This window comes from Hyaena hyaena, unplaced genomic scaffold, assembly GCF_003009895.1.
Source record: "Hyaena hyaena isolate Hyena2069 unplaced genomic scaffold, ASM300989v1 scaffold_303, whole genome shotgun sequence".
Lineage (NCBI taxonomy): Eukaryota > Metazoa > Chordata > Mammalia > Carnivora > Hyaenidae > Hyaena > Hyaena hyaena.
This window is the reverse complement of record NW_024080934.1, coordinates 466,978-492,617: the sequence shown is the minus strand read 5'-3', so window position 1 is coordinate 492,617 and position 25,640 is coordinate 466,978. Positions and strand designations below refer to the sequence as shown.

The following is a 25,640-nucleotide window of genomic DNA, read 5'->3' as shown; positions in this document are numbered from 1 at the left end:
CTGGGGGAAGGGCGTTTCTAAATGGAAGCAGGGAGTTCTCGAAGATTCCAAGATCGCTTGTAAACTGCGGCAACCCTGCCCGTGACTTAGTTATCTCAGGGTCCCAGTCGGTAAGGCCACTAACCCTAACTACCATTACGACCCCTGTTCCGTCTTCTGCAGTTGGAACGAGGCAGAAAACGGGAGCCTGTCCCCCTGACCTTTCAGGAAGAAAGACTGTCCTGTAACAAGGTGCAGAGCTCGGGCCCAGTGGCTAGCCACGTGACTTCGGGTAACGCGTGCAACCGTCCTGAACCGATTCTGCCTGAGGAAGAAGTACGGGGGCAGCAGCACCGACCTCATACCTTCCCTGCGCGACAGTGAGGCGACTCATCGCCTACACAAAGCGCCCATGACTCCTAGCTGTTAGGTATTAATACTAAGGAGCGGCTCAGGGCAAGGACGCCGCGGGCCTGGGGTCGCTGCGCGGGAGGAAAGCGGAGTGCGGACGGCTGGGGGGGGAGGGGGCGGCCGGGCTCTGCGCCTGCGCCCCCCCCACACCCCCCACGTGCAGGCCGGGCTGCCTGCACCCTCCGGTCTCGGTGGTCCATGGCTTCTCTGTGTTCTAGAAGTCTCCACAACAGAAACGCACAGACCCTCAAGGGGGTCCACCGCCTCCCCTGCCTGCAACGCGGGTTAGGACTCCCCCACCCACGAGCGGCTCCGTCCCAGAGCCAAAACGGAGTGGACTCAGACAACCTGAAGCGTGGGCCCGGCCTTTTCTTTCATTCTTCTGATTAGAAACAGTCCCAGAGGCGAAGCGATTTGCCCGAAGTCGGCAACTTCCTGGAACTGGAAACCAGTCGGCAGACTTCCGCGTCGCGGCTCCTTCCGCCGCGATCAGGTTACCCAGCGCCCCGGGACGTCCCATAGACGAGGAAAGCAGGGGTCGACCCGGGAGAGGCTCGGAGGGGGACGCTCTTCCTCCTCGTAACTGCTTATGGCAGGCGGTGAGAGAGTGGGGGTGATACCGCGTGGAGCCTGCTTCCCCCCACAGCAGTGTCAACAGTCTCAGATTGCTTTCCGAGATCCCGAATTTTAGGGGGTGCAACTTCCGGGGGGGGGTGCTGGGAGCTTACCTGTTTGGTTTACCCGACCAAGTGCTTAATGCAGAGTAGCTACCTAATAAGTACTTGCCGAGCGGTTGACTGCACAGCTGGATGAGCCCCGTCCCGTCACAGGGATGTAGGAGGATTTGCGGAGCCGAGCCCCACCTGCGAGGCACCTAAGTCCTTGCCAGTTTTTCTCAATTAGGGCTCTGCCTCTAATATCCTCTGTGCATAAATCCTTGACTGCATCTCTTGATTATTTCCTTAGGATATTTTCCTCGAAGTGGGATTACTGGGTTGAAGCGTATGCACATGTTTAAGGCTCTTGATTCACAGTCCCTCCAGCCGCGCCAGAATGAGTCAGCTTCCCAGCAAGTAAACCCGGGATCATCAGGCTTCATTTCTCTCCCTCTCTCTCTCTTTCTCATCTATTTTTTTAAAATGTTTTATTTATTTCTAGGAGAGAGAGACAGCGTGAGCAGGGGAGGGTCAGAGAGAGAGGGAGTCACACACTGAAACAAGCTCCAGGCTCCGAGCTGGCAGTCAGCACAGAGCCCGACGCGGGGCTCGAACCCACGAACCGCGAGATCATGACCCAAGCGAAAGTCGGACGCTTAACCGACTAAGCCACCCAGGCGCCCCTCTCTCTCTCTCTCTCTCTGTCTCATCTTGATAAGACAAAAGTGACATCTCGTTTTATTTGCATTTCTTTGTGGACTAATTAGGCGGAGATTGGACTAACTTTGAGAAATACTCTAAGGAGCCCCGAGAAATCCTATGTGGAAAAAGAGACCTGTGACACCAGGCACATTCTGCCCAGTGAGGTGAAACCAAAGGGCTCCAATTGTCTGGTGTGATTTGACCTGAAGATGTAAACATTTGATCCTTGCTCCAGAGGCTTCCCCTGAGCAAGGGAGGGGAAGCTGTGACTTACTAGCTTGTATGTTACTTTCGTTTCCTGACGAGTAAATGTTATAAAACAAATGAAAACCTGGTGTATTTACCTTTAAGGACAGCAAGAAAAAGTAGAAATGGGAAAACTAGTTCACCTTAACGTCATGGGAAAGGGGGAGGGGTGAGTGGTGAAGTTTGAAGGCTGTTTCCAGGGGGTGGGAGGGAAGTCCCTGAAGGTGAGGCTGGCTGCCAGTAAGGTAGGGAGTGAGCAAGAGACCTCCCAGGGCTCTGGAGCCTTCCTGCTGGAAAGGCTGCTGGGTGTTTGTGGCACTTACAAGGCCTGGGGTCCCTGGGGACCTGGAAGGGGCCTTTAATGGACTTTTGAGGATCAAAGTGAAATTGCCAGGGACAAAGAAAGGTGGTAAGGAAGTGGAGGCCACTGTGCAGCTCCGACTGTGCTCTGGGAATGGGGAGGAGGTACCTGTGGCGTTTTCCCCTGGGGAGGGGAGATGATGGTCCCCAGAGCCTTTGTGGACTATGAAATGGTGGGTGCTTCTCCCCTAGTCAGAGCTGTGAGCTACTCCCAGCTCTTCAGATATCCACTAGGCTTTTTTATAAATCACACCCAAGAGGATAACTGATTTACCAATGTTTACAGGCAGTTTTATTTACCAATCTAGCTCTCATTTACTCTCAACTAAATTTATAGTCCTAATTACAGTCATCAGCATTTTCCTGATAATAAACATACAGGATGTGTTTTAGGGTTTTTTTTTTTTAACTTTGTGGGGGAGTTTATTTTCTTGATTACTTTAAATTTCCTATTAAAGTCTTAAATTTAACAATCAGCTTCTCACAGCAATCTATGAATTTTTCTGCCGCTTTAATTCTTCTAAAAGGGCTCAAGCCAAATACGAACCAGGAGTTCTTAGAGGTTTCAGTGAATGATTTCAAAGCCTTGTCACACTTCAGAATCACTAGGCGGCTTTCAAACATTAGTTGTCCCTCCTTCTTGGGAGACTAATTTTTGTAGGGCTGGGACATACTCTGAAACTGGTATTTTTGAAAAACCTCCTCAGTGATTCTTAAGTTGCTGCTATAAAAGCCAGCTTTGGGAAACTGAGGTCTAAATGCTAAATCTATTTTGTCTTTTTTCTTTAAGTTTTTATTAAAAAAGAAACTCATCCTCGTGGAGTGAGCAGGGGAGAGGCAGAGAGAGAGAGAGAGAGAGAGAGAGAGAGAGAATCCCAAGCAGCCTCCACACTATCAGAGCAGGATTCTAACCCACGAACTATGGAATCATGACCTGAGCCAAAACGAAGAGTTGGACATTTAACCAATTAAACCACCCAGGCACCCAATTTGTTTGTCTTTTAATGAAATTTGGAAATGGCAGTTTTAACTTCTAAAATGTTAAATAATACTTTTCATTTCCGGAAAATATTCTTTTTTTGCCTGCCTCCCGACCCACACCCAGGGCTTGAACTTCCTGAACTCTTTAGTCCTTCCTTACCTAACACTTGATGCCGGATGATGCCATTGTTCTCACCAATCAGTGTCCCCTCTGGTTTTCCTGGATTCCTGCTTTCTCCCTGTGGCAGCATATTTTGGGCTTTCTTTTGTGAATGACAGTTGGCCTTTCTTCCTATTCTCTTTCTAAGCCTTGCTGCTCTTCAAGCCCAGGTGCTATAGTATCCATTCCCACAACTGGCATAAGGTGCTGTGACTTTCACATCTTCAGTTCTCACTGTTTCTCCGGGAAGTCTCCAGATCTCCACATTTCAACTACCTACCAAGCATTTACTCTTAGATATCCCACAAAGCACCTCAGACTCAGTGTTTCTCGAATATTACATCCCTAGCTATGTTTGTTTTCTGTGGTTATTTTTTTGTTTTTTGTTTCTTCATTCGTTTGTTTGTTTGGTTTGGTTTGGTTTTTTAGTAATTTCTTCACCCAGCATGGTGCTTGAACCCATGACCTTAAGATCAAGAGTTGCACACTCTTCCTATTGAGCCAGACAGGTGCCCCTGTTCTCTGTGTTTTTTATCTCAGAGCAGAGCTCTATCACATTAGTCAAGCCAGAAATGTGGGGTTAACCCCAGTCATGCATTTATTTAATTTTTTTTAATGTTTTATTTATTTCTGAGAGAGAGAGAGAGAAACAGCATGAGCAGGGGAGGGTCAGAGAGAGAGGGAGATGAAGAATCCAAAACAGGCTCCAGACTCTGAGCTAGCCGTCAGCACAGAGCCTGACGCAGGGCTCGAACCCACGAACCGTGAGATCATGACCTGAGCCGAAGTTGGACACTCAACCGACTGAGCCACCCAGGCACCCCCTCACCTCCCCCAGTCATTCATTTAGAATCACTATTCTAGGCACTGGGGATACAGAAACCACAAAAAGCCCTGCCCTCCAAAACTTGTGTTCTGGAAGGGGAAGACAGACAGCAATCAGTGCCAAAGCTTTCACAGCTTTCAGCTTACTTTTTTAAAAGGTGAGCCAGCTTTTTTTTTTTTTAATGTTTATTTATTTTTGAGAAAGAGCAAGTGCGGGAGGGGCAGCAAGAGAGGTGTACAGAGGATCAGAAGCAGGCTCTGTGCTGACAATAGAGATCCCAGTGTGAGGCTCGAACTCACAAACCATGAGATCATGACCAGAGCTGAAGTAGGACACTCAACTGACCAAGCCAGCCAGGCACCCCCAGATTCCAACTTCTAGTGTCTCTAGACTCCAGTCTGTCTCTCCAGTCACCACCTCAGTTCAAACCCCTGAGTGCCTTCTTTCTCTTACTCCCTCCAGTCCATGCTCCCCACAGCAGCGTAATCTTTCTAAAGCTGAATCTTAAATTGTAGCCTCTAGCTTTATGCATTCGATCCCTGCAGGACAGAGTCTTCCTTCCCAAATCTGGGTTAAAGGGTTTTATAGCTCTGGAGGGCCCCCGCTGGCCTCCCCATCACGTATGCACCCAGGTGAGCCACTCAGCTCAACCACACTGAGTCACAGCTGCAGGCCGCCATACCAGCCATTCTCCACACCCTCCCTCCTGGCTCGCTGACTCCTGTCTACTTTGCAGGTCTCAGCGCAGATATTATGACGGGCAGCTTCTGAGGTGACCGCCACTGGTCCCTGGCTCCTCGTCTCCAAGCCCTTGGGATTCTGAAGAAAGGAGCGTGGCAGGAGCTGCCCTGTTGTGAACTGCTTTGTGGTGAGGGTCACGTGACCAGGAGCAGAGGGAGGCCTCCAGCCAAACACCTGTGAGGAAGAGAGTCCCTCCAGCGATGATGTGAGTGAGCATGGGGTCCTCCCCCAGCTGAGCCTTCAGATGAGATGGCAGCCCCAGCAGGCAGCATTACCACAACCTCATGGAAGACTTAGCCACGAGAGGCAGCCAGTTAAGCCATGCCTGGATTCCTGCCCCCAAAGAAACTGTGAGATAAATGTTTGTTGTCTTAAGCAGCTATGATTTGTTAATTTGTTACACAGAAATAGATAACGAATAGCACCTTTGGACCCCTGCCTCTCCCCCACACCAACTTCAGTGCCCTTCTGAGTTGTAGGGCCACTGGCATCTCTACCTGTCATCCCCAGTACTTAGCCCTTAACGTTATAATTAGGGGTTCATCCATGTCTGTACCCCTGGATTGTGGGGAAAAGGGGGAAGAGGGAAGAAATCACTATTTTCCTTCTCAAGGCTCTGAATCCCTGCTCTGCTTTGGCCATGCTTTTGTTCAGCCGCAGCGCCCACAGTGATGGCCCCAGAGTGTAGCTGCAGCCCCAGGAAGATGCTCTGGCCAGCCGGAGCCAAGCCTCCCTGCCTGTCCTCCGAGAGACACTCACACTCTCACTCACACACACACACACACACTCACACACACACACACTCTCACACTTTGAGCCCACTGCCCTCTACTCAAGAGGAGAGTGGGTGGAGTCACTCCTTGCTCCTTACACGCACCCTCAGGCTGCACTTGTGTGGGTCTTCTGAATGGAGGGTGGAAGGGAGAGCCACCTTCTGCCTTTGAACTGCGCAGTTCCTCCACCTTTATTTGCAGCCAACGGAACTGGTCTAGGAGGCCGCGGGTGTGAGTCCCCGGTGGGGGGAAGAAAATAATACAAAGAATGCAAGTACTTCTGGCTGCTTTCATTTTCTGCTGTCTCAGCCCACAGGCCACTCGCTGTCTCTGACTCAACCCTGAGATGTGAATGAGGTGCTACGTCTGGGTTCCCAGAGTGCTCCCAGAGTGCTCGGTGGCTCCTCCTTCGGGGCAGGTAACAGCGCTGTCCTCTGGGCTCTGTGCGCGCTCCTGCCCTTCGTGAGACAAAGGACAGCGCCCTTGGCCTCCTGGTGGCCCTCTGCTACCTGTGCCAGCTCCACACACAAGGGCGCCAACTTCCCCAGGGTGCCCGCCCCGCCTCCCCCACACTTCCTACCACCTTCCATCCCCCGCCCTCAGCCAGTCTACCAATGTGGCTGTTGTGTCCAAGCAGGGTTTTTGACTTTTGTAGAGACACGCCTGGGTATGAACACACCTTTTTCTAGTTAAGAAAAGGAGTTTCTTTTTTTTTTTTTTTAATGTTTTTATTTATCTCTGAGAGAGAGAGAAAGAGACAGCATGAGCAGGGGAGGGTCAGGGAGAGAGGGAGACACAGAATCTGAAACAGGCTCCAGGCTCTGAGCTGTCAGTCAGCACAGAGCCCGACGCGGGGCTCAAACCCACGAACCGCGAGATCATGACCTGAGCCAAAGTCAGATGCTTAACCGACTGAGCCACCCAGGCACCCCAAGAGAAGTTTCTGCAAACATTGCCACCTCTGGCGTGTGCTTCTGTCCTGTCTGCCCTCCTCCAGCACTCGGGGGCAGATTTCCTCTTGGCCTTCCTTCTGTGACTGCTTTCTGCTCAGCTGGTCACTGTTGCTAAGAAGGTTGTACCCATCAGCTGTGCTCTAGATGTGGATTAGTGTGCTAACGGGAAGGACCGGGGCTCGGGGGTGGCAGATCTTACCGTGTTTGATCCTGTTTGGGTGCCCTTCCTCGGCCTCATCCTCCCATTGCGTCTGCTGATAAGCTGTTTTCTTCTATTCTGAGATTAAATCAAATAAGCTGCACACATGATAATGCATGGTATGTGGTAGTAAGTGTTCAATAATTGCTTCTTGTGTGTGTGTTTTAAGTTTATTTATTTTGAGAAAGAAGGAGAGCATGGGCAGTGGAGAAGGAGAGAGAAAGAATCCCAAGCAGGCTCCACGCTGACAGATGCGGGGCTCAAACTCAAGAACTGTGAGATCATGACCTGAGCGGAAGTCAACAGCCGGACACTCAACCACCAAGCCACCCTGGTGCCCCAAGTTCTTGTACATTTTTTTTTAATCTTTTTTTAATGTTTTATTTATTTCTGAGAGAGTGAGAGAGAGAGAGAGAGACAGTGTGAGCAGGGGAGTGTCAGAGACAGAGGGAGACACAGAATCTGAAACAGGCTCCAGGCTCTGAGGTGTCCGCACAGTGCCCGACACGGGGCTCGAACCCACGAACCGTGAGATCATGACCTGAGCCGAAGTCAGATGCTTAACAGACTGAGCTACCCAGGCGCCCCTCTTGTACATTTTTAAAAAGACCTCAACAATCTTTGTAATTTTTCCTTGGAAAGGCAGAAAGCAAAAGATTGCCGATGTCCAGTCGAGAAAGTGCTATAGTCGTTTGCTTTGTCTCTTTGTCAGGCGATGGAGAAGGAGGAGAGTTGAGGGCGCTGTTAGGGGACGGCGGGCTTCTGGGTGCTTAATCGGACTCTGAGTGCTGCGGTGCTGCGGGAACCAGCTGCCCAAGTGCCAGAGGAGCAGACGTGCCTGAAGCTGCCACTGCCTCCCAGGTGGGAAGGTGTTTTCCGTGCTCCTGTCCCACTCGACCCCGCGCCTCCTCTCTGGCCCTGTCACAGTGGGGAGCAAAGTGCCCCCATCACGAGTTCCCTTCCCGCCATTATCTCATCAGGTTGATATGTGAATTACAGGAGATAATGAATATAAAGAAAATACTCCAGTGTCCAGAACAGAGGTCCGCAAATTTCATTCAGCCCCTAGGACAAATCCAGCCCTCCCACCTGGTTATTTCTTTTATTTTTTAAATCGAAGAATAATTAACATACAGTGTCATACTAGTTTCAGGTATACAATATACTGTATTGTATACACTATATATTCCTCAGTGCTCACATCATGATGGGCGTACTCTTTTTAAGTTTATTTCTTTTGAGAGAGAGAGAGAGAGCAAATGTGCGAGCAGGGGAGAGGCAGAGGGAAAGGGAGAGAGAATCCAAAGCCAGCTGCTTGCTATGGAGCCTGACACAGGGCTCGATCCCACAAACCATGAGATGGTGACCTGAGCTGAAATCAAGAGCCAGACCCTAACCCGACGCCTGAGCCAGGAGGCACCCCACAGTAAGTATACTCTTAATCCCTTTGTCTATTTCACCTCTGCCCCCCCATCTGCCTCCACCTGCCATCTATTTTTGTGTGGCCCATGAGCTGAGAAATGTTTTCACATTTTTCAGTAAAATTTAAAATTTTTTGAAAGAATAAAATTTTGTGACACCTGAAAGTTATATGAAATTCAAAGGTCTAAGTGTCCAAAAAAAAAAAAAAAAGGGTGATTGGAACACTGTCAAGCTCATTCATTCATTGTCCACGGATGCTTTTGTATTTTTCTGGGATGAGTAGTTGCAACAGGGTATGAACTACAAAGCTTAAAATATTTGCTATCTGACCCTTTACAGAACAAGTTGCCAAGGGGCACCTGGGTGACTCAGTCAGTTAAGTCAGTTAAGTGTTTGACTTCTGCTTAGGTCATGATCTCATGGTTTGTGAGTTTGAGCCCCGCGTTGAGCCCTGTGCTAACAGCTCAGAGCCTGGAGCCTGTGTGAGATTCTGTGTCTCCCTCTCTCTCTGCCCCTCCCCTGCTCATGCGCTCTCTCTCTCTCTCTCTCTCTCTCTCTCAGAAATAAATAAAACATTAAAAAAAGAAAGAAAGAAAGATTTTTATTAATCAGTTAACCTAGCAGTCTCCAACTTTGTCCACAGTGTAGAACCTTCCTTAGGTGCCCCATTACCCTTCCTAACTGGTTTTTCTTCACAAGTGCACCTTATCTTGTAGCAAAGCAAGTATGAAGTTTATATTTTCAAATGCAGACCTTGTCTCAGATGTTCAGGTTTACGTTTATCTTATTTAATTTCCACAGCAGTCCTATGACAGTGGTATTATGACCCGAGTTTTACCGATGAGGACCCTAAAACCCATAAAATTTAGGTAACTTGCTAAAAAATTACATAGCTTAGGAAACGGCAGTAATAAATTTTCTGAAGCAGTTTCAGTAAGGAATCTCACCATGCACGCTGCTTCTCTCGGTCTCTCTGGCTTTGTTTATTCTATTTTGTATGACCCTTGGTCACTTCCTATTTGGGGGTGTACCCCAATCCCACACGGAAATCAAACATCAGTCCCTCATCTACCAAGATGAATAGCTAATTCTCTGGTCGACTCTAATTCACTGAAAGATGAAAGCTAACCTCAGCTACCCCTTCCACCGCTAGGTAACATTTTAATCCCAACATATTTCAACCCTATCCTTCTGGAACCTACATTGCTAGCTTTTGTCAGGGGTCTCTGTTGATGGACACTCTGTGGGAAGAGAACACAGTGGCAGGTTGATAGGAATTTCTGTGTGGACAGGTGTGACTCTACTCAAATCGCATGATGCAGACTCCCCTTTCCACAGGTCACTCGTGCAATCACATGTGTGTTCATTTTGACAAAATGAGCAATGTTTTTTCCTTTGTACTTTTGCGTTTGGGTGCCTCATGCTGGCTGGTAATGCCAACTTGTAGCAAATGAAAGGCCCCTAGGTAATGTTAAAGTCAATGGTGTGGTATTTATTTATACCAAGCTTAGTAGTAAACCTTGGTGCTAGTTTTTTGTCTTCATCTTTCTTGTAGAATCTAGACTTATTTTGTCTCTCTTTTCATAGTCCTTTTTAGACTGTTCCTTCAAATCAGTCTTTTCCCTTCTGGATACATTTAATTTCTCCTGCGTGGAGCCCATCCCCATGTGGCCACTCAGAAGCCAGGGCAGGCCACGGGGAGAAGAGCATTGTGCTCGTTTACAAGCACTGGCTTTGAAGCAACGACTTCCAGTGACTGTGCTTTCCGGAAGTGTGCACAATACTTCTGGGGGCCCAGAGCCCGTTGAAGAGCCTTAAAGACCCAGTTGAAGGTGTCTTGCTAAGTACGTTTCTGCTTCCCTGGAATAGCAGGTTTTAAATAGTAAATGATTTTAAAGAAGCTCATTAGGAAAGCTTTTCTGCCATGATTATAATAGAGGATTCAATCAAGTTTAATTTATTCAGCCAGGTGCCTATGGAAGCTGCCTCGTTTGTTTGGCTTTGTTTTCACAAAATCCCTTGTCAACTGTGTTCTGAGCATCAGTGAGCTAATCCTTCCCCTCTGTCAGATCCATGGTAGACAAAGGCCACTAACACAAAGTCTCCACAATGAGAACGGCAGAGGATCTATTAATCTGTCAGTTGCCTGTGAATTATGGCCAAGATATTTGTCCAACATATGGCACAAGGTTATCACGTTGTAAAAGCAACTCATTTGAAGCCAAACATCCATGCACGCACACAGACGCTCATGACTACTTAGTGGTATAAAAACATTATGCCCAAGGACAAGTATTTGTGGGGATTTGAAGCTACCACTAAATAACAGTAGAGTTAATCTATTGGGAGTGTTTTATTTTCTATAGGATAAAAGTAAATTCGAGATGAAATAAAATCAGAGCAGCTTTCAGGGATAATGTAGAAAGACAGCCATATTTGGTTCTAATCCTCAGGACTGAGTGGCATGATCCTTGGGCAGAAAACAGTTCTGTTAGCAGCGTCCATCTCATCCATGAAGACACTTCAATGGGAAGGAACAATGTGATGCCATGGAGGCGGGTGTCACCTGGCCTTCTGTCACACAGGGTCAGGGAGTTTTGGTTCGCACCTTTGCAGATTCAGAATCTTAATAGTAGCCCAAACGGACTCAGATACTACCTCACTAACAAAGCTCAAAGATAGGAATGTATAAAAGAGAATGCCAAATTTTTCATCTCGAATGAAAAATACAACTGCCCAACTTCACAGGTATTGAGTCAGCCTAATCAAAGAAATCTCCCCCTGCCAATAAAAGAGACCCCTAGCAGAGCATTCCCTTGTGAGCCAAAGCTTATGCTGAACATGTGCCTTGGGGGATCATGGTTGCCAGGTAGAGGAGAGAAGTGGACACAGGGGAGCAGATACAATGGGAATGGGCTTAGCTACTTCCAGACTCCTGGACTTGGTTTTGAACCCCCACAGGGAGTCAGGTATAGTCCGAAGCTGGTCAAAAGGTATAGTGAGGTTTTATGAGAAACTCTATGTGATTCTGACAAGGGCCACTCAGAGTGAGGAAAGGGGCCCTGGGTTAGTGTCCTGGGGCTGTGTAACAAGGTACCACCAACTGGGTAGTTTAAGAAAACACAAATTCATTTTCTCACAATTCTGGAAGCTAGAAATTCAAAATCAGGGCATCAGCACGAGTGGTTCCTTATGAGGGCACGGAGGAACAATCTGTTCCACGCCTCTCTCCTTGCTGTTGGTGGCAACTGGCAATCCTTGGTGTCCCTTGGCTTACAGATGCGTCACTCCAATCTCTGCCCCCTTCTTCACACAGTGTTCTCCCTGGTAAAGATTCTTTCCTGACCACACTCCAGTCAGGCTCCCAACTCTCTTCTCAACAGGGCCTCAACTTTCTGGGTTCCATGTCCTTCTGTGGGTTACCCATTTAACCAGAATTTTCACCCTCAACGTCTGATTGGGTCCATCATCCTCCATCACCCCCCAGGTGATTTCTGCCTTCACTGGGCCGCCTGTGGCAAGAATCCTGTTAGGCTAGACTAGCAAAAAAATCCCTCCTTACCTCTGATATTCCCTCTTAGTATTTGCTCATCCACTGACCCGCACCCTGCTCCCTGGCTATAAATTCCCACTTTGCCTTGTGTTACAGGTCAAGCTTAATTTCTCTCCTGCCCACCCCATTGCAGTGGTCTCTATACCTACTGCCATAATATCCTGGAATGAAATCTCCCTTCCTATTACTGCTTAACAAGTATATGACTAATATTTTCTTGTAAGGACACCAGTTATATTAGATTACTGGCTCACACTACTCCAGTGTGACCCCATCTTAACTAATTATCTCTGCAATGCCCCTATTTCCAGATAAGATCACATTTTGATGGGCACCTGGGTGACTCAGTCAGTTAAGCATTTGACTCTTTTTTTTTTTTTAGAGACCCTTTTTTGTTTGTTTATGTATTTATTCTGAGAGAAACAGAGATAACACGATTTGGGGAGGAGCAGAGAGAGAAAGAGAGAGAGAGAGAGAGAGAGAGAGAGAGAGAATCTCAAGCAGGCTTTCCACTGTCAACAGAGCCTGATGCAGGGCTGAAACCCACAAAGCTGTAAGATCATGACCTGAGCTGTAAGCCAGAGTAGGATGCTTAACAGACTGAGCCACCCAGGTGCCCCAGCATTGGACTCTTGATCTCAGCTCAGGTCTTGATATTAGGGTCATGAGTTCATGCCCCGTGCTGGGCTGTATGCTGGGTGTAAATCCTACTTTAAAAAATGCATTTTGAGGTACTGGGAGGTTAAGACCTCAACATGTCTTTTTTTTTTTTTTTTTTTAAGTACACTCCTCACCGAACGTGGGTTTTGAACTCAGCAACCCTGAGAACAGGAGTCACATGCTCTACTGATTGAGCCGGCAGCCACCCCGTCAACATGTCTTTTTCAATTCAACCCCTAACCATTCAACCCATAACAGGCAGCCTCACTGCTACACATAAAACATAGTGTAGTAGGTATTCTAATGTCACTTCATATACTTTTTTCCCCTCCCCTGGTAGTGCAACTTGGTCTTTTCCTCCTATGGGACAGTATTCCCCAGCCTTCCACGCCTGTGACTCCATGCCCCGGGCCGCAGAGGACTGAGATGTCACTCAAGCAGGGCAAGTAATATTCTCCCTCAGACTTTTCTAAGTACAGCTAATAGAGATAAGCCCTTTCTCTCTGGGATGCGGGGTTTGTGCATGAATCCCCAGACCTGCTGCAGCTGTGTCCCCAAATACATGGAGAGAACTTGTCTGCAGGAAGAGAAAATGAAGCCAACAGGAGGAAAGGAGCCTAGATGAGGGGCAGGGAGGCCAGAGAGCTTAGAGGTTCCTGTTTCTAGCTTTTCCCAGCACTCAGCCCCAGCTCTTCCAGGGTCACAAAACGAATCAAGCCCCCTTTGTGCTCGGACAAGTTTGAATTGGGTTCTGTGACTTGGAAGGAAAGGAGTCCTAGGAGATACATGCAGCATAGTGAAGACAAAAGAGACAGAGCATTAAGGGAACCCTTGAGGGCTTTACCATGTGGGAAGCCCCTGAGAGCCCCAAGGAGGAGTTCCCAGGGGAGCAGTGGGGCGGGGTGGAGAAGAGAAGTTGACTCTGAAAAATACTTGGTGACGCTTTGGGGAGGGGCTAAGGCATGTGTCTCAGTAGAAGAGCCACCCAATCAGGAATGCTGGTGTTAAAGCCCAGCTGGACTTTATTATGCCCCCATGGGACCTGAAGAGATTTGAATTAGAAATGAGAGGACTATCAAAAGACTGGTTGACATGGGGCGCCTGGGTGGCTCAGTCAGTTGAGCATCCAACTCTTGGTTTTGAGTCAGGCCATCTCACTAGTCCTTTCATTTTGAGATTCTTATAACAGATATTCAACAAATACATATACTAGTAAACTTATAACTACAAATTATAGTGTTGTGAAGGAAAGTTATGGGAAGAAATTATGAGGACCTACTTTATTTTTTAAGATTTTATTTTATTATTTTAACCGATAATCAATTTATTAAAAAGGTTGATTTAAGCATCTGCAATGGTGACTTCCACCTCAACTGCTGGCTCAATACTGATGGAAGTAATCTGTTTAACAAATCTCAGAAGGACTGTGCAAATCAATGAGTCGCTTGTGGATCCTTATCTGAAAAGGATCTTTGAACCTTTCACTACAAGGAGTTTTTCTTGTAGTGATTCTCAGAGTCTTGGTAGGCATCTGAACTGGTGCTTTCATTTTGAGATTCTTTTCTTTTGCACCTCTGATCAAGTCAGCACATACCTTCTCCAAAGATTTTACACTGTGGCTGGTTAGAGTCATTCTAATTTGATGAATCACCACCTCTGGTTCCATGGGTGTCTTCTCAGGGTCTTTAAAAGCCATGACTGGACGCCTGGGTGGCTCAGTTGGTTAAGCATCTGACTTCGGCTCAGGTCATGATCTCACGGTTTGTGGGTTCGAGCCCCACGTCGGGCTCTGTGCTGACAGCTCAGAGCCTGGAGCCTGTTTCAGATTCTGTATCTCCCTCTCTCTCTGACCTTCCCTGCTCACTCTGTCTCTCTCTCTCTCTCTCAGAAATAAATAAAAAACATCAAAAAAATTTTTTTAAATAAAAGCCATGGCTGTGGTACAGCTTCCTGACCAACTTGTTCCTCGGCAAGAACTAACATCAGTGATTCAGGAGCAGAGACTTTATTTTTTAAGTAATCTCTACACCCAATGTGGGGCTCAAACTCACAACCCAGAGATCGAAAGTCACATGCTCTACTGACTTGGCCAGCCATATACCCCAAGAAACCTACTTTACATCAGAAAATTTCAAAAAGCCTATCTGAGGAGGGAGTATCAAGACTTGCAGGTCGAGTAGAAGTTTGCCACACAACAAATGTATGGGGGGAGGAATGAAAGGCAAGGCAAGGGAAGGAAAGAGAATTCCATGCAAGTGAAACAGTATATGCAAAGGCCCTACAGCCAAAAAGAGCTTGATTAGAAATGAAGGCAAAGTAAGGCTGAAGTGTAATCAGAGAGGGAAGAGAGTGACTTGAGAAGAGTCCAGAGACATAGACAACAGGCCTATATAAGGATTGCAGATTCTATCCTAACTGCCACTATAGGACTTTCCAGAACAGAAAGCCACTGAAGAACTTTAATTAATGTTTCAAATTACGTTAAAAGAAAAAAAGAATTTCTTGAGGAAGGACAAGAGAGAAAAGAGAGACCCGTTAGGAGGTGATTTGCAATAGTTCCGAGGAGAGAAGATGGCGGCTTGGACAAGGTGGTGGTAGAGAAGTCTGCATTGGAGCTATGCGTGGGAGGTAGAACTGATGGCACCAGGCCTGATGTGGGCACAGTAGGTGATGGAGAGAGAGCCGTCAAAAATGAGTTTCAGGTTGGCTTGAGCTTCTGGCAGTTGGTACTGCCATTAGCTGAATTGAGAAATAATGAAGAAGGATGTTGCAAGGAAGATCAAAGGGCGGTTTTGGTTTTAACATGTTAGAAGTAGAAGATGCCTTTAGTACTTCCAAGTGGAGATACTAAATACCAGTTGGGTATGTAAGTCTTCTGTGACATGTGAAAGATGGGAGCTGGTGGTATATGAATCTGTGAACCACTTGAAAAACAAAAAACAACAAACCAATAGGAATGGATGAGACTGCCTAAGAAGGTGTCCTGGGCACTGAGATCAGAGGAAGTCCTTACACTTAATTGTTGGGTACAAGCCAATGTGTTAACAGTGGAGTCTGAAAAGGTACCACCAGGCAGTGACAGAAAAACCAAGAGCTTGGTGTCATAGATTCCAAAAAGAGACTGTTAGAAGGAACCGCCGGTCACACATATCAGTGGCTGAGAAGTAGGATGGGGATGGAAATGTAATATTGGACTTGGCAAACAGAAGGGCTTTTGTTGGACCTCATCAGGAGTTTCCCTAATGGAAGCTTGAGGGCATAAGCTAGACTGGATGGGATGAAGAGTGAATGGGAGGTGAGCAATGGAGTCAGAATGGGCAGACAATGCTTTCAAAATCTGTACTTACTGGGGCGCCTGGGTGGCTTAGTTGGTTAAGCGTCCGACTTTCGCTTAGGTCATGATCTCGCGGTTCGTGGGTTCGGGCCCCGCGTCGGGCTCTGTGCTGACTGCCAGCTCAGAGCCTGGAGCCTGTTTCAGTCTGTGACTCCCTCTCTCTCTGACCCTCCCCTGCTCACGCTGTCTCTCTCTCTCTCTCTCCTAGAAATAAATTAAAGAAAAAAAAACATTAAAAAAAAAAATATGTACTTACTATGGAGAGCAGAGCAATGGGACCATAACTCTAAAGGGCACGTGAAGGTGAGAAGGGCAGATTTAAAGATGGGAGTTACTATCACATATGTGACTGCAGATGGGGATAATTCCAATTGAGTAAGGGGGTAAAGATATAAGAGATTGAAAGGGACACACTCTCCTCCAGATGGGGCTAAAGTGAGCAACATTTACCTCCAGTTTCATTCTACTTTTATTGCTGATCCATAACCTTCCCTCTTCACTGACTCCTTCAGATTGATATAAGAATGCTTCACTTGCATTAATATTTTTCATTTTCTTTATTTAAACTGTGAGTCAGGATCCCTAAAGGGGACAGCATATCTTTGCATTTATTCCTTTGCATTTTGATTTTATAGTTTAGCTCTTTGGAAAGTATTCCCATCTTTTTAGGTACTATATTGATGAAAAATGTTCTGTTCCAATGTACCAACTCTATTCCATAGGTGATTGCCTACGTGGCATGATTTGAATAACCTAATAAAGTTTATCCTTGCCCCAAATTATCACTCAGTAAGAACTAATAATAATTAAGGATAGGACTTACCTTTAATAAGCATGTTAATTTCACAGATATTACCCCATTTAATCTTCATAAGAGTTGTAAGGTAGGTTTTGTTATGTCCATTTAAAAATGAAGAAACTGGTACCAGGAGATGTTAAGTGATTCACAGTTTCCTAGTTAATAAATGGTAGATCTGGGATAGTCTACACCCAAAGTTTCAAGAAAAGGTCTAGTTGGATCTTTACATATATAGTTTCATGGACCTTGAGACTGAAGTAGAAGGTGAGATAATCCCAGATGTTCTGGCCACATTCCTCAGCCCTGAGCCACTAGGAGCAGGAGTAGGGAGGGAGAATGGAAGCAAGAAACCACAAATATAAAGTTCAGCTGGCTCAGTCCGAAGAGCCTGTGATGCATGATCTCAGGGTTATGAGTTCAAGCCCCATGTTGGGTGTAGAGATTACTTAAATAAATAAATCTTTTTTTAAAAAAAATTCAGCTCTGAAAGACCTTTTCGAGTGCCCTGAATTCACCACTTGGCAATCTTTCATAGATCAACTGTCATTTCACATAATTCAGCAAATGTCCTCACAAGTCAAAACGAGACTGAGAAACAACCTGGTTCCTGTGGACAATCAGACTGAAATCATGCATTTATTAACTGCAATTAACCACGACAGGCTTATGTTATTCCTCCTCACAGGGTGGAGGGTGGAATAAAAGTTTCCTGCAACTTAATTTTCTGAGAATGGTGTTTGAAGTTGGGATGAGATCATGGATATGAAATCGCCTTGAAAATGGTACCGCATTGCTGTGTGATGTAGTCTTGGTGATATTAGAAGGGACCTGGGAGCTCATTGTACAATCTCAGAGTTCAGGACTTGTGAGCCAGTGAGTGTCTCCTATAGAAGGGGGGAGGGGGGCGGGTTGTGGCTCCTGCATCCCTGAGCTGCAGAGCTCCACTTGCTGAATGACCCACCCCTGTTCCATCACACTAAGAAGATTCAAACAGGAAGCGTAAAAACAGTTCGGAGGCGCAAGTGGATTCTTCCTTGTTTGTACGAGGTCAACAAATGTTTGGGGAAATGTCCACTGTGTAGGTAAGCTGTACGGTGACTCCACACACACTTAGTGATAGGTCAACCAGGAAGAGGCATCCCTTGTTCAGGAAATTACCCTGATAAACTAGACAAAATGAAGATTCGTGATGCAGCTTGATTAAAGGATCAATATTTGGATTCAAAAGGACCAGGTACAATCTCATTTCCATCACTTATTAGCTGTGAGTCTTTAACTTCATTTCTCTCAAGTTTATTTTGCTGGATGATCAGATGGGTATGGTAATAATCATACTTACCTCACAGGGTAAGTAAAAGAGGTAAAGCAGATAAAAGGGATAATTTAGATGAAAGATGTCTGGTGCCTTCCGTAGTAGGGGCTAGTATCAAACATTAATTCCCTCCCTTCTGCACCCCCAGCTTAGCCATCAGTCTACAGGTGCAATTTAAACACCCTGAGGAAAGGATGAGGAGTCAAGTGAGGTGTTGAAAAACGGTTTCTCCTGAGCAGATAAAGCACTGATCTGGAGCACTGGGGCATCGCGGGTGTGCTGGGGGCTTGGTGCCCTTGGGGCTACAGAAAGTGGTATGCTTGCTGGTTTAGTAAGGTTTCAACCAGAAGCCATGAAGCTTGTGTCACCAATCATTTGTGACACATTAAATAAAGTCTGTCATGTTGGCTTCTAAGTTCAAGGTTTTAATTCACCTTGGAGGGCAAAGCATTTTGCAGCTCGATTCATTGCCTGGTTGTGTTCTCTTTGCTGAACTCATGCGCTTTTCATTTCTCAGAACCAGTTTATCAAGACTAAAGACTAACGCCTGTGCTGGTAGCTCTTCTGGAGAAAACAAAGCCATTAACGATAGTTAACATATTAATTGCAGAAAGTGCTTCTTTAAGTTTCTGTTGGCAACAAGTTACCAGTCTAACAGTAAGTGAAGTGCATCCAGACTCAATTGAAAACCTGGCCAGTCAGGATTTTTAATCTTCATACTTCAGGTTTTCGTTATTACAGTTGCCAAGACGCCAAGCTTATAATTTACAAGTAGTAGCCGTGTGTCACTTAGAGAGAAACCCAAACCTAAAAATAGAAATGAAACTCAGGAAAACACCAACCCAGATAAATAAATCTTATGTCAAATGTAGAAAGCTTGTAGACCTGTGCTCAATGTTACACCAATTGTTTAAATTTCAATGGATTAAAGCAAGTGCATTGAGCAGTCAGCACGGCAATGCCCAGGGGAAGATGGCAATTATTTTTTCATGTTTCAGAAAATCTTTTCACATCATTTCTTGCTCTTTTTTTTTCTTCTGTCTGACTGATTATTCAATTCTTTGGCAATAGACTCTTTTTCTATAATAACCAGGTTAATACTTCTAATGGGATTAATTTTACCTAAAGCATTATGCATATAGGGCCATTGACCATCCCTACGCAGAGCTTTGTCCTGTTGCCACACATTGCATCCCTAACCCCAACGAGTTGTTGGAAATGTGTGTGCCATTGTTAAGGACAGGACAGAAGTGAGATGGATAGCTGCAAACCATTGACTCCAAGCCTAAAACTTTGGATGTCTTTTACTCCCATACCCCAGCCAACAACCAAATCCTAATATTTTCTTAATCTTTGTGGGGTTTTTGTTTGTTTGTTTGTTTTACATTATCCTTCCTTCCTTTCCCTGCTGTGATGGTTAGTTTTATGTGTCACTTGGCTAGGCTGTGGTACTCAGTTACTTAATCAAACACTAAGTTTGTGTTGCTGTGAAGATATTTTGCAGATGTGGTTAACCTCTACAATCAGTTGACTTAAATAAAGATTGTCTTTGATCATGTGGATGGACTTCATCCAATCAGTTTGATTGTTTTTTTTTTTTAATTTTTCAATGTTTATTTTTGAGAGAGAGAAAGAGAGAGTGTGAATGTGGGAGGGGCAGAAAGAGAGGGAGACGCAAAATCTAAAGCAGACTCCAGGCTCTGAGCTGACACCACTCATGAACCATGAGATCATGACCTGAGCTGAAGTCGGATGCTTAACTGATTGAGCCACACAGCCACCTCTTATCCAATCAGTTAAAAAAAATTTTTTTATCTGAGCAAGGGAGGGGCAGAGAGAGAAGGAGACAGAACCTGAAGTAGGCTACAGGCTCTGAGCTGTCAGCACAGAGCCCAACACGGGGCTCGAACCCACGAACCGTGGACCTGAGCCGAAGTCGGAGGCTTAACCAACTGAACCACCCAGGTGCTCCCAATCAGTTTAAAGTGTAGGAGAGGATGGGGCACCTGGGTGGCTCAGTCGGTTAAGCATCCGACTTGGGCTCAGGTCATGATCTTGCAGTTCTTGGGTTTGAGCCCCGCATCGGGCTCTGTGCTGAAAGCTCAGAGCCTTGAGCCTGTCTTCAGAGTCTGTGTCTCCCTCTCTCTCTGACCCTCCTCTGCTCACGCTGTCTCTCTGTCTCTCTGAAAAGTAAATAAAACATTTATAAAAAAACAAAAAAAAAATAAAGTGTAGGAGAGGAAAAAATGTTTTCCCATCCCTCTTAGGGTGAGTACATGGGAGATGCAAATTCAACTGACAAAAGACTGGTTAACAGGAGGGGGGAAATGTAGTTTATTTACCCATTCAATGTGCATATAGCACAATGAGAGACCTCAGTGATGAATATCTCATAGGAGTGGTTAGAATTTGGAGCTTATATACCATGATGGGGGGTGAAAAGGATTGGGAGAAAAGCACTTATGGGAAAACAAATGACTTTTTGGAAAGATAAATGCATTTTCAGAGGAATAAACAGCAGATAAGAAAGTTTGTGATAATGTTTGTCTCTACAGGTATGAATAGTCTTTCTGTCTCCTTCAGGGCCATAAACAATCTCTTCTGTATAAGGGATTTGGGGTAGGTTTTATTCATATTCTCCCTTCTGGGAATAGATCTGTCCTGAAGAGGAATTCATAGTAGCTTTTTATTTCCCAGAAGTTGCTGGTGTTAGACAGGGGGAACTCTGAGAAAGTTTTTTTCTTTTGTCTGTTGAATCTCAAATATCTTCAGCTTAGGATCATCTTTATACCAACTCTGGGGTTCCTAATGGGTCCCCCCAAAAAACTGTAAGAGCAAAAACTAAAGTTTCTCAGAAAGGAAGTAATTCTGCCTCAAGGCTGCAGTGCCAACCACCACCTAAGTTCTGAGTCTCCAGCCTGCCTGCCCCACGAACTTCAGACTTGTCAGCCTCACACGAGCCTCAGCCAGTGCCTTAAAGTAAGTATCTCTGTCTCCTTCTCTATAGGCACATAAGTGAGAGACAGAGAGAGAGAGAGAGAGAGAGAGAAGTCTTGGTCTCAATCTATCTTTCTCTATAATATCTATCTATCATCTGTCTATCTATCTACCTACCTATTATCTACCTACCTATCCATCATCTATCTGTCTGTCTATCATATCTATCTCATCTCCTATTGCTTCTGTTACTATGAAGAACCCTGAAAGATATACATTGCCATAATTTTTAGTCAAAGACTATTGGAAACTTAACTAGTCTCTGTATTTGAAATGTTTCTCTGCTCCAAATCTTAGAAATCAACTTTGAGTTCCTCTTCCTTTGGCTACTCCCCAAAGCCTGCAGGACACAGCCCAACTCATAAAGGAGGCAATCTAATCGCTCAGCATTTTGGTGCACCCTACCGACCCAGCCCCATTTCGCAGCACTATCTTTTGTTCTAGAAAGCTAGTTTCCTGGTTCCCGAGTATGCTGTGGACATTGTCATCTCATCTTCTCCCTATCTGCGTTTTTTTATCCCTGAATGTCCCCCATCCCTTCATCTTTGCTTGTGTGTGTCCTACCATTCTCGAAGGGCCAGGTGTTCTGACAAGTCTTCTTTCACTGCTTGTATTCATTTCCAGCCGCTGTTGTAATAAAGTACCACAAACAGGGTGGCTTAAAAACAACACAAATTTATTCTCTTACAGTTCTGGACTTCAGAAGTCAAAAATCCATTTTGCTGGGCCAATGACAATGTGTCAGCAGGGCTTATTCTTTCTGGAGGTTCTGGGGGGGAATCTATAAACTTGCCTGTTTCAGCTTCTTGTGACCACCTATATTCCTTGGCTTGTGGCTCCTTCTTCCATCGTCAAAGTGCATCACTCCGAGCTCTGCTTCTGTTGTTGTCAAATGGCCTTCTCGCTCTCTCCTGTAGTAAAATGTCCCTCTGCCTCCATCTTATGATGACACTTGTGATGACACATACGGCTCATGCAGATAACCCAGAATAATCTCTCTCTCGCTCTTTTTAAGTAAACTCTATTACCAATGTGGGGCCTGAACTCATAACCCTGAGATCAAGAGCCACATGCTTAACTGACTGAGCCAGCCAGGCACCCCTAATCTCTCATCTTCAAGTCCTTAATTTAATCTCATCTACGAAGTTCCTTTTGCCATCTAAGGTAACATTCACAGGTTCTGTAGTGTAGGATAGCTTTGAGGGCCATTATTCAGCCTTCCACATTGCCTATCCTTTCTACTTCCTTAACTCCAGCCAGAATGGCTGATTGTTGAAACTGCTCTCTCTCCAACACCCTCCACTTTTATATATCCATGTCTTCTCTCCCACCTAGCCTAGTAACGTATTGTCTCTAGAACTCCTGAGTCCTGCTAGAAGGGAAAAAGTAGGCAACTACAGATTGTCACCTCTACCAATTTATGATGTCCCAACTCAGCTGAATCCTCAACCCCCTCAACAGTCCTTTGAAAGCACTTCCTCCCACTCCACCCAGTGATGGCTCCCTCACCATTCTTCTTAAGTACAGGACTTCTGCTCTCAAACCTAGTAGCTGGCTTCCATTTCACGGAGAGAAATCAAGGTCGTTAAGCAACAAATACCTGATTTCTCCCATTCCTAAACATCCCTTCATTTTCCACCATGGCTTCAACCACCCCACAGGCTTCAGAGGACGAGGTATCACTCTCCTATGCCAGACTCACTCATTCACCTTTGCTCCCAATTCTACTCCCTGTTGTTTTCCCCAGGACCTTACTTTATCAGACATGCTCTCTCTTTATCTCCAGGTTCTTCCTCTCTACTCACTGGTCCTTGGATCTTAGCCTATGAGCACGATCAAGTTATTCACACACCAAAACAAAACAAAACATAACATACAAACAAAAAGCTTCCCTTGACTTCTTATCCCCTTTAAGCTTCTACTCCCTCTCCTTCCCCTTCTCAGCTTGGATCTGTTTATCTTCTGCTCTAAACCTGTTCATTTCCCAGTTCTTGTGACCACCATTCAAATTAGAAACAGGGGACTTATTCTAGACTTTGTACTCACCTTCATATACATCCACTCAATAACCAAGTACTTGTTGTTTCCCTTCCTTGGAATCTCCCAAATCTGTTCCCTTTTGTTCATTCCTATCCAACTGTGGCTCTTACTGAATTTTGCCTAAACTACAGTGTCGTAATCTTAAGTGATCAGCCTGTCTCCAGTCGTATTTCTTTTAATCCATCCTCTACACTGCTCCTAGAGCTGGATACTTAAAAACATAAATCTAATCATGTCACTCCCCTGATTACATGCTTTTAATGGCTCCCATTGCCTACACCCTGAGTCCAAACTGTTTATTAACATGGCTCACAGGCCCTCCATAACCTGACTAGACCTATTCCCCATAAATCCCAATCATGCACTTGACGCTGTGATAATTCTGCCTGTTCCTTCACCATGGCAGGCTTTTTTCCACTTATGGGCTCTTGCTTGTGCTGGTTCTGCAGTGAGGAAGCCCTGCCCATGTTTGCTCACCTGTCAATCTCATAGCCATCTTTCCAGATCCACTCAGACAACATGCTTTCTCTGAACACCAGGCTGGACTAAATGCTCCAGCTTTGTGTGCCCTTAGGACCTTGCACATACTTTATCATGTTATGCTGAAATTATCTATTTACCTATCTGGTTTCCTTATAAACTCCTTAACTTAAAAACACAGACTATCTGAACTCATATAGTAAGAATGGCAAGTATATTTCATGTAATATGGGGCTTGTATTACTTTATTTTGAGTGTTTGAGGATTTACCTTTTGTGTTCTATAACATTGTGTAGCCTTATATAGCAGATTATGCACCTAAAGATATTTATTCATGATTATTATGGTGAATATTATGAAAAATAACTCAAGCATACACTTTATTTTTTCTTTTTTTATTATTATTTTTTAAAATTTATTTCTGAGAGAGAGAGAGAGAGACAGCGTGAGCAAGGGAGGGTCAGAGAGAGAGAGGGAGATACAGAATCTGAAACAGGCTCCAGGCTCTGAGCTGTCAGCACAGAGCCCGACACGGGGCTCGAACCCACAAACCATGAGATCATGACCTGAGCCGAAGTTGGACGTTTAACCGACTGAGCCACCCAGGCGCCCCAAACATACACTTTATTAATTGTGGGTCAGCACTATCATCCCTGTGCAGTAACAGGAGCTCATTTCTGGCCAAATCTAATTACAACAAATTCCAACAAGACTTCTAAATCCTTATACTAATAGTCAATATAATACATGAAGATTTTTGCTGTTGTTGTTGTAATTGTAAACGTGTCTGGCTAAGAGGCAGATATATTAACAAAAATAGTTTCCCTTAGTGGGCAAGTCCTCAGGTGAGGAGCACCGTGTTTTATGAGGCATATGTAGTTGGTCTTGTTCAACCACATTCCTGCTATAGTCCCCTTAAGTTCTCTGTCCCCTTCCCAGATAAATTCATCCTTTTTCAAATCACTCCCAGCACTAACTAGTCCTCTTTTGCTATCTTACAAATTCAAGAAAATTCGGGGGAGCCAAGGCAAATTCTTTATTTTTCTACCACAGTACAATCAGTTTTATTCAAGCATAATATGGATAAAATGAGGATGCCTTTCAAAGGAAAAGAAAGAGCAAAGCCATCATAAAAGGGGAATATGTAACCTGAGGGAATGACCTAAAAAGCCTGTTCTCTTCACTCCTTAAGGCTGTTTTTATGTTAACATCGAGGGTGTGTTTGAGCACACCTTTGTGTCCCAATTGTTTTACCTATTATCCTCATAGTACACTACTTCCCTTGAGCTTATGCCACCTGATTCTTACAGTGTCCTCTCTTCACCCAACCACTTGGACTTGTCTTCCTGTAAAGGCAGCTCTGATTCTACATTTGGATTTACAAAAGTCATTAACGATTATGAGTAATTTAACAAATATTTATTGGACATCTGTTTTTCACAAGGCACTATGAACATTCAAAGATGAATCAGGTGTGGCTGAGCCTAACAGTCCTCAACCCTTGGTGTGAATCAGAAAGACCGATGCAGGTTTTAAAACACACACTTAACCAGGTATCAACTGCAGAAATTCTGATTCCATTGGTTTGTAGTATGAACATTGTTTAAAAGTTCATAGGTATGTTGATATGGAAATCAGATAAAGACACTATAAGTAAATAAAACTACAGCCAAGCATCCCTTATGAACAGTGATGCAAAAATCCTCAACAAAACTCTAGAAAACCAAATTCGACAGTATATTAAAAAGTATTATGCACCATAATGGGGTTTATTCCTGGAATGCAAGGATGGTTCAACATCATTTTAAAAAAACAAAACAAAGGGACACCTGGGTGGCTCAGTCAGTTGAGCATCTGACTTCCACTCAGGCCATGATCACACGGTTTCAGGTTCATGTGTTCAAGCCCCACATTGGCCTTGCTGCTGTCAGCACAGAACCTACTTGGGATCCTCTATCCCCATCTCTCTTTGCCCCTCCCCCACTCACACACTATCTCAAAAATAAACAAACATTTATTTAAAATAAATAAATAAAGGGATCCTTGGGTGGCTCAG

General features: G+C 45.1%; 1 protein-coding gene and 1 long non-coding RNA gene across 2 annotated transcripts; one reads left to right on the top strand and one right to left on the bottom strand.

Moving 5' to 3' along the window:
• The first annotated feature begins 640 nt into the window (after nucleotides 1-640).
• LOC120242153 lies at nucleotides 641-5,395 on the top strand. The gene is made up of 3 exons (XR_005531025.1): nucleotides 641-989; nucleotides 1,814-1,939; nucleotides 5,058-5,395. It is a non-coding gene; the product is annotated as an uncharacterized LOC120242153 (long non-coding RNA).
• Nucleotides 5,396-14,027: 8,632 nt separating this feature from the next.
• On the bottom strand, nucleotides 14,028-14,318 carry LOC120242159 (40S ribosomal protein S20-like). Its single transcript, XM_039247695.1, has one exon. It carries the CDS (start codon nucleotides 14,316-14,318, stop codon nucleotides 14,028-14,030), a length of 291 nt encoding a protein of 96 aa, XP_039103626.1.
• Nucleotides 14,319-25,640: the final 11,322 nt, after the last annotated feature.

Coding starts and splice junctions, on each gene's coding strand:
- LOC120242159 (XM_039247695.1), bottom strand. CDS start 14,318: ATGGCTTTTAAAGACCCTGAGAAGACACCCATGGAACCAGAGGTGGTG.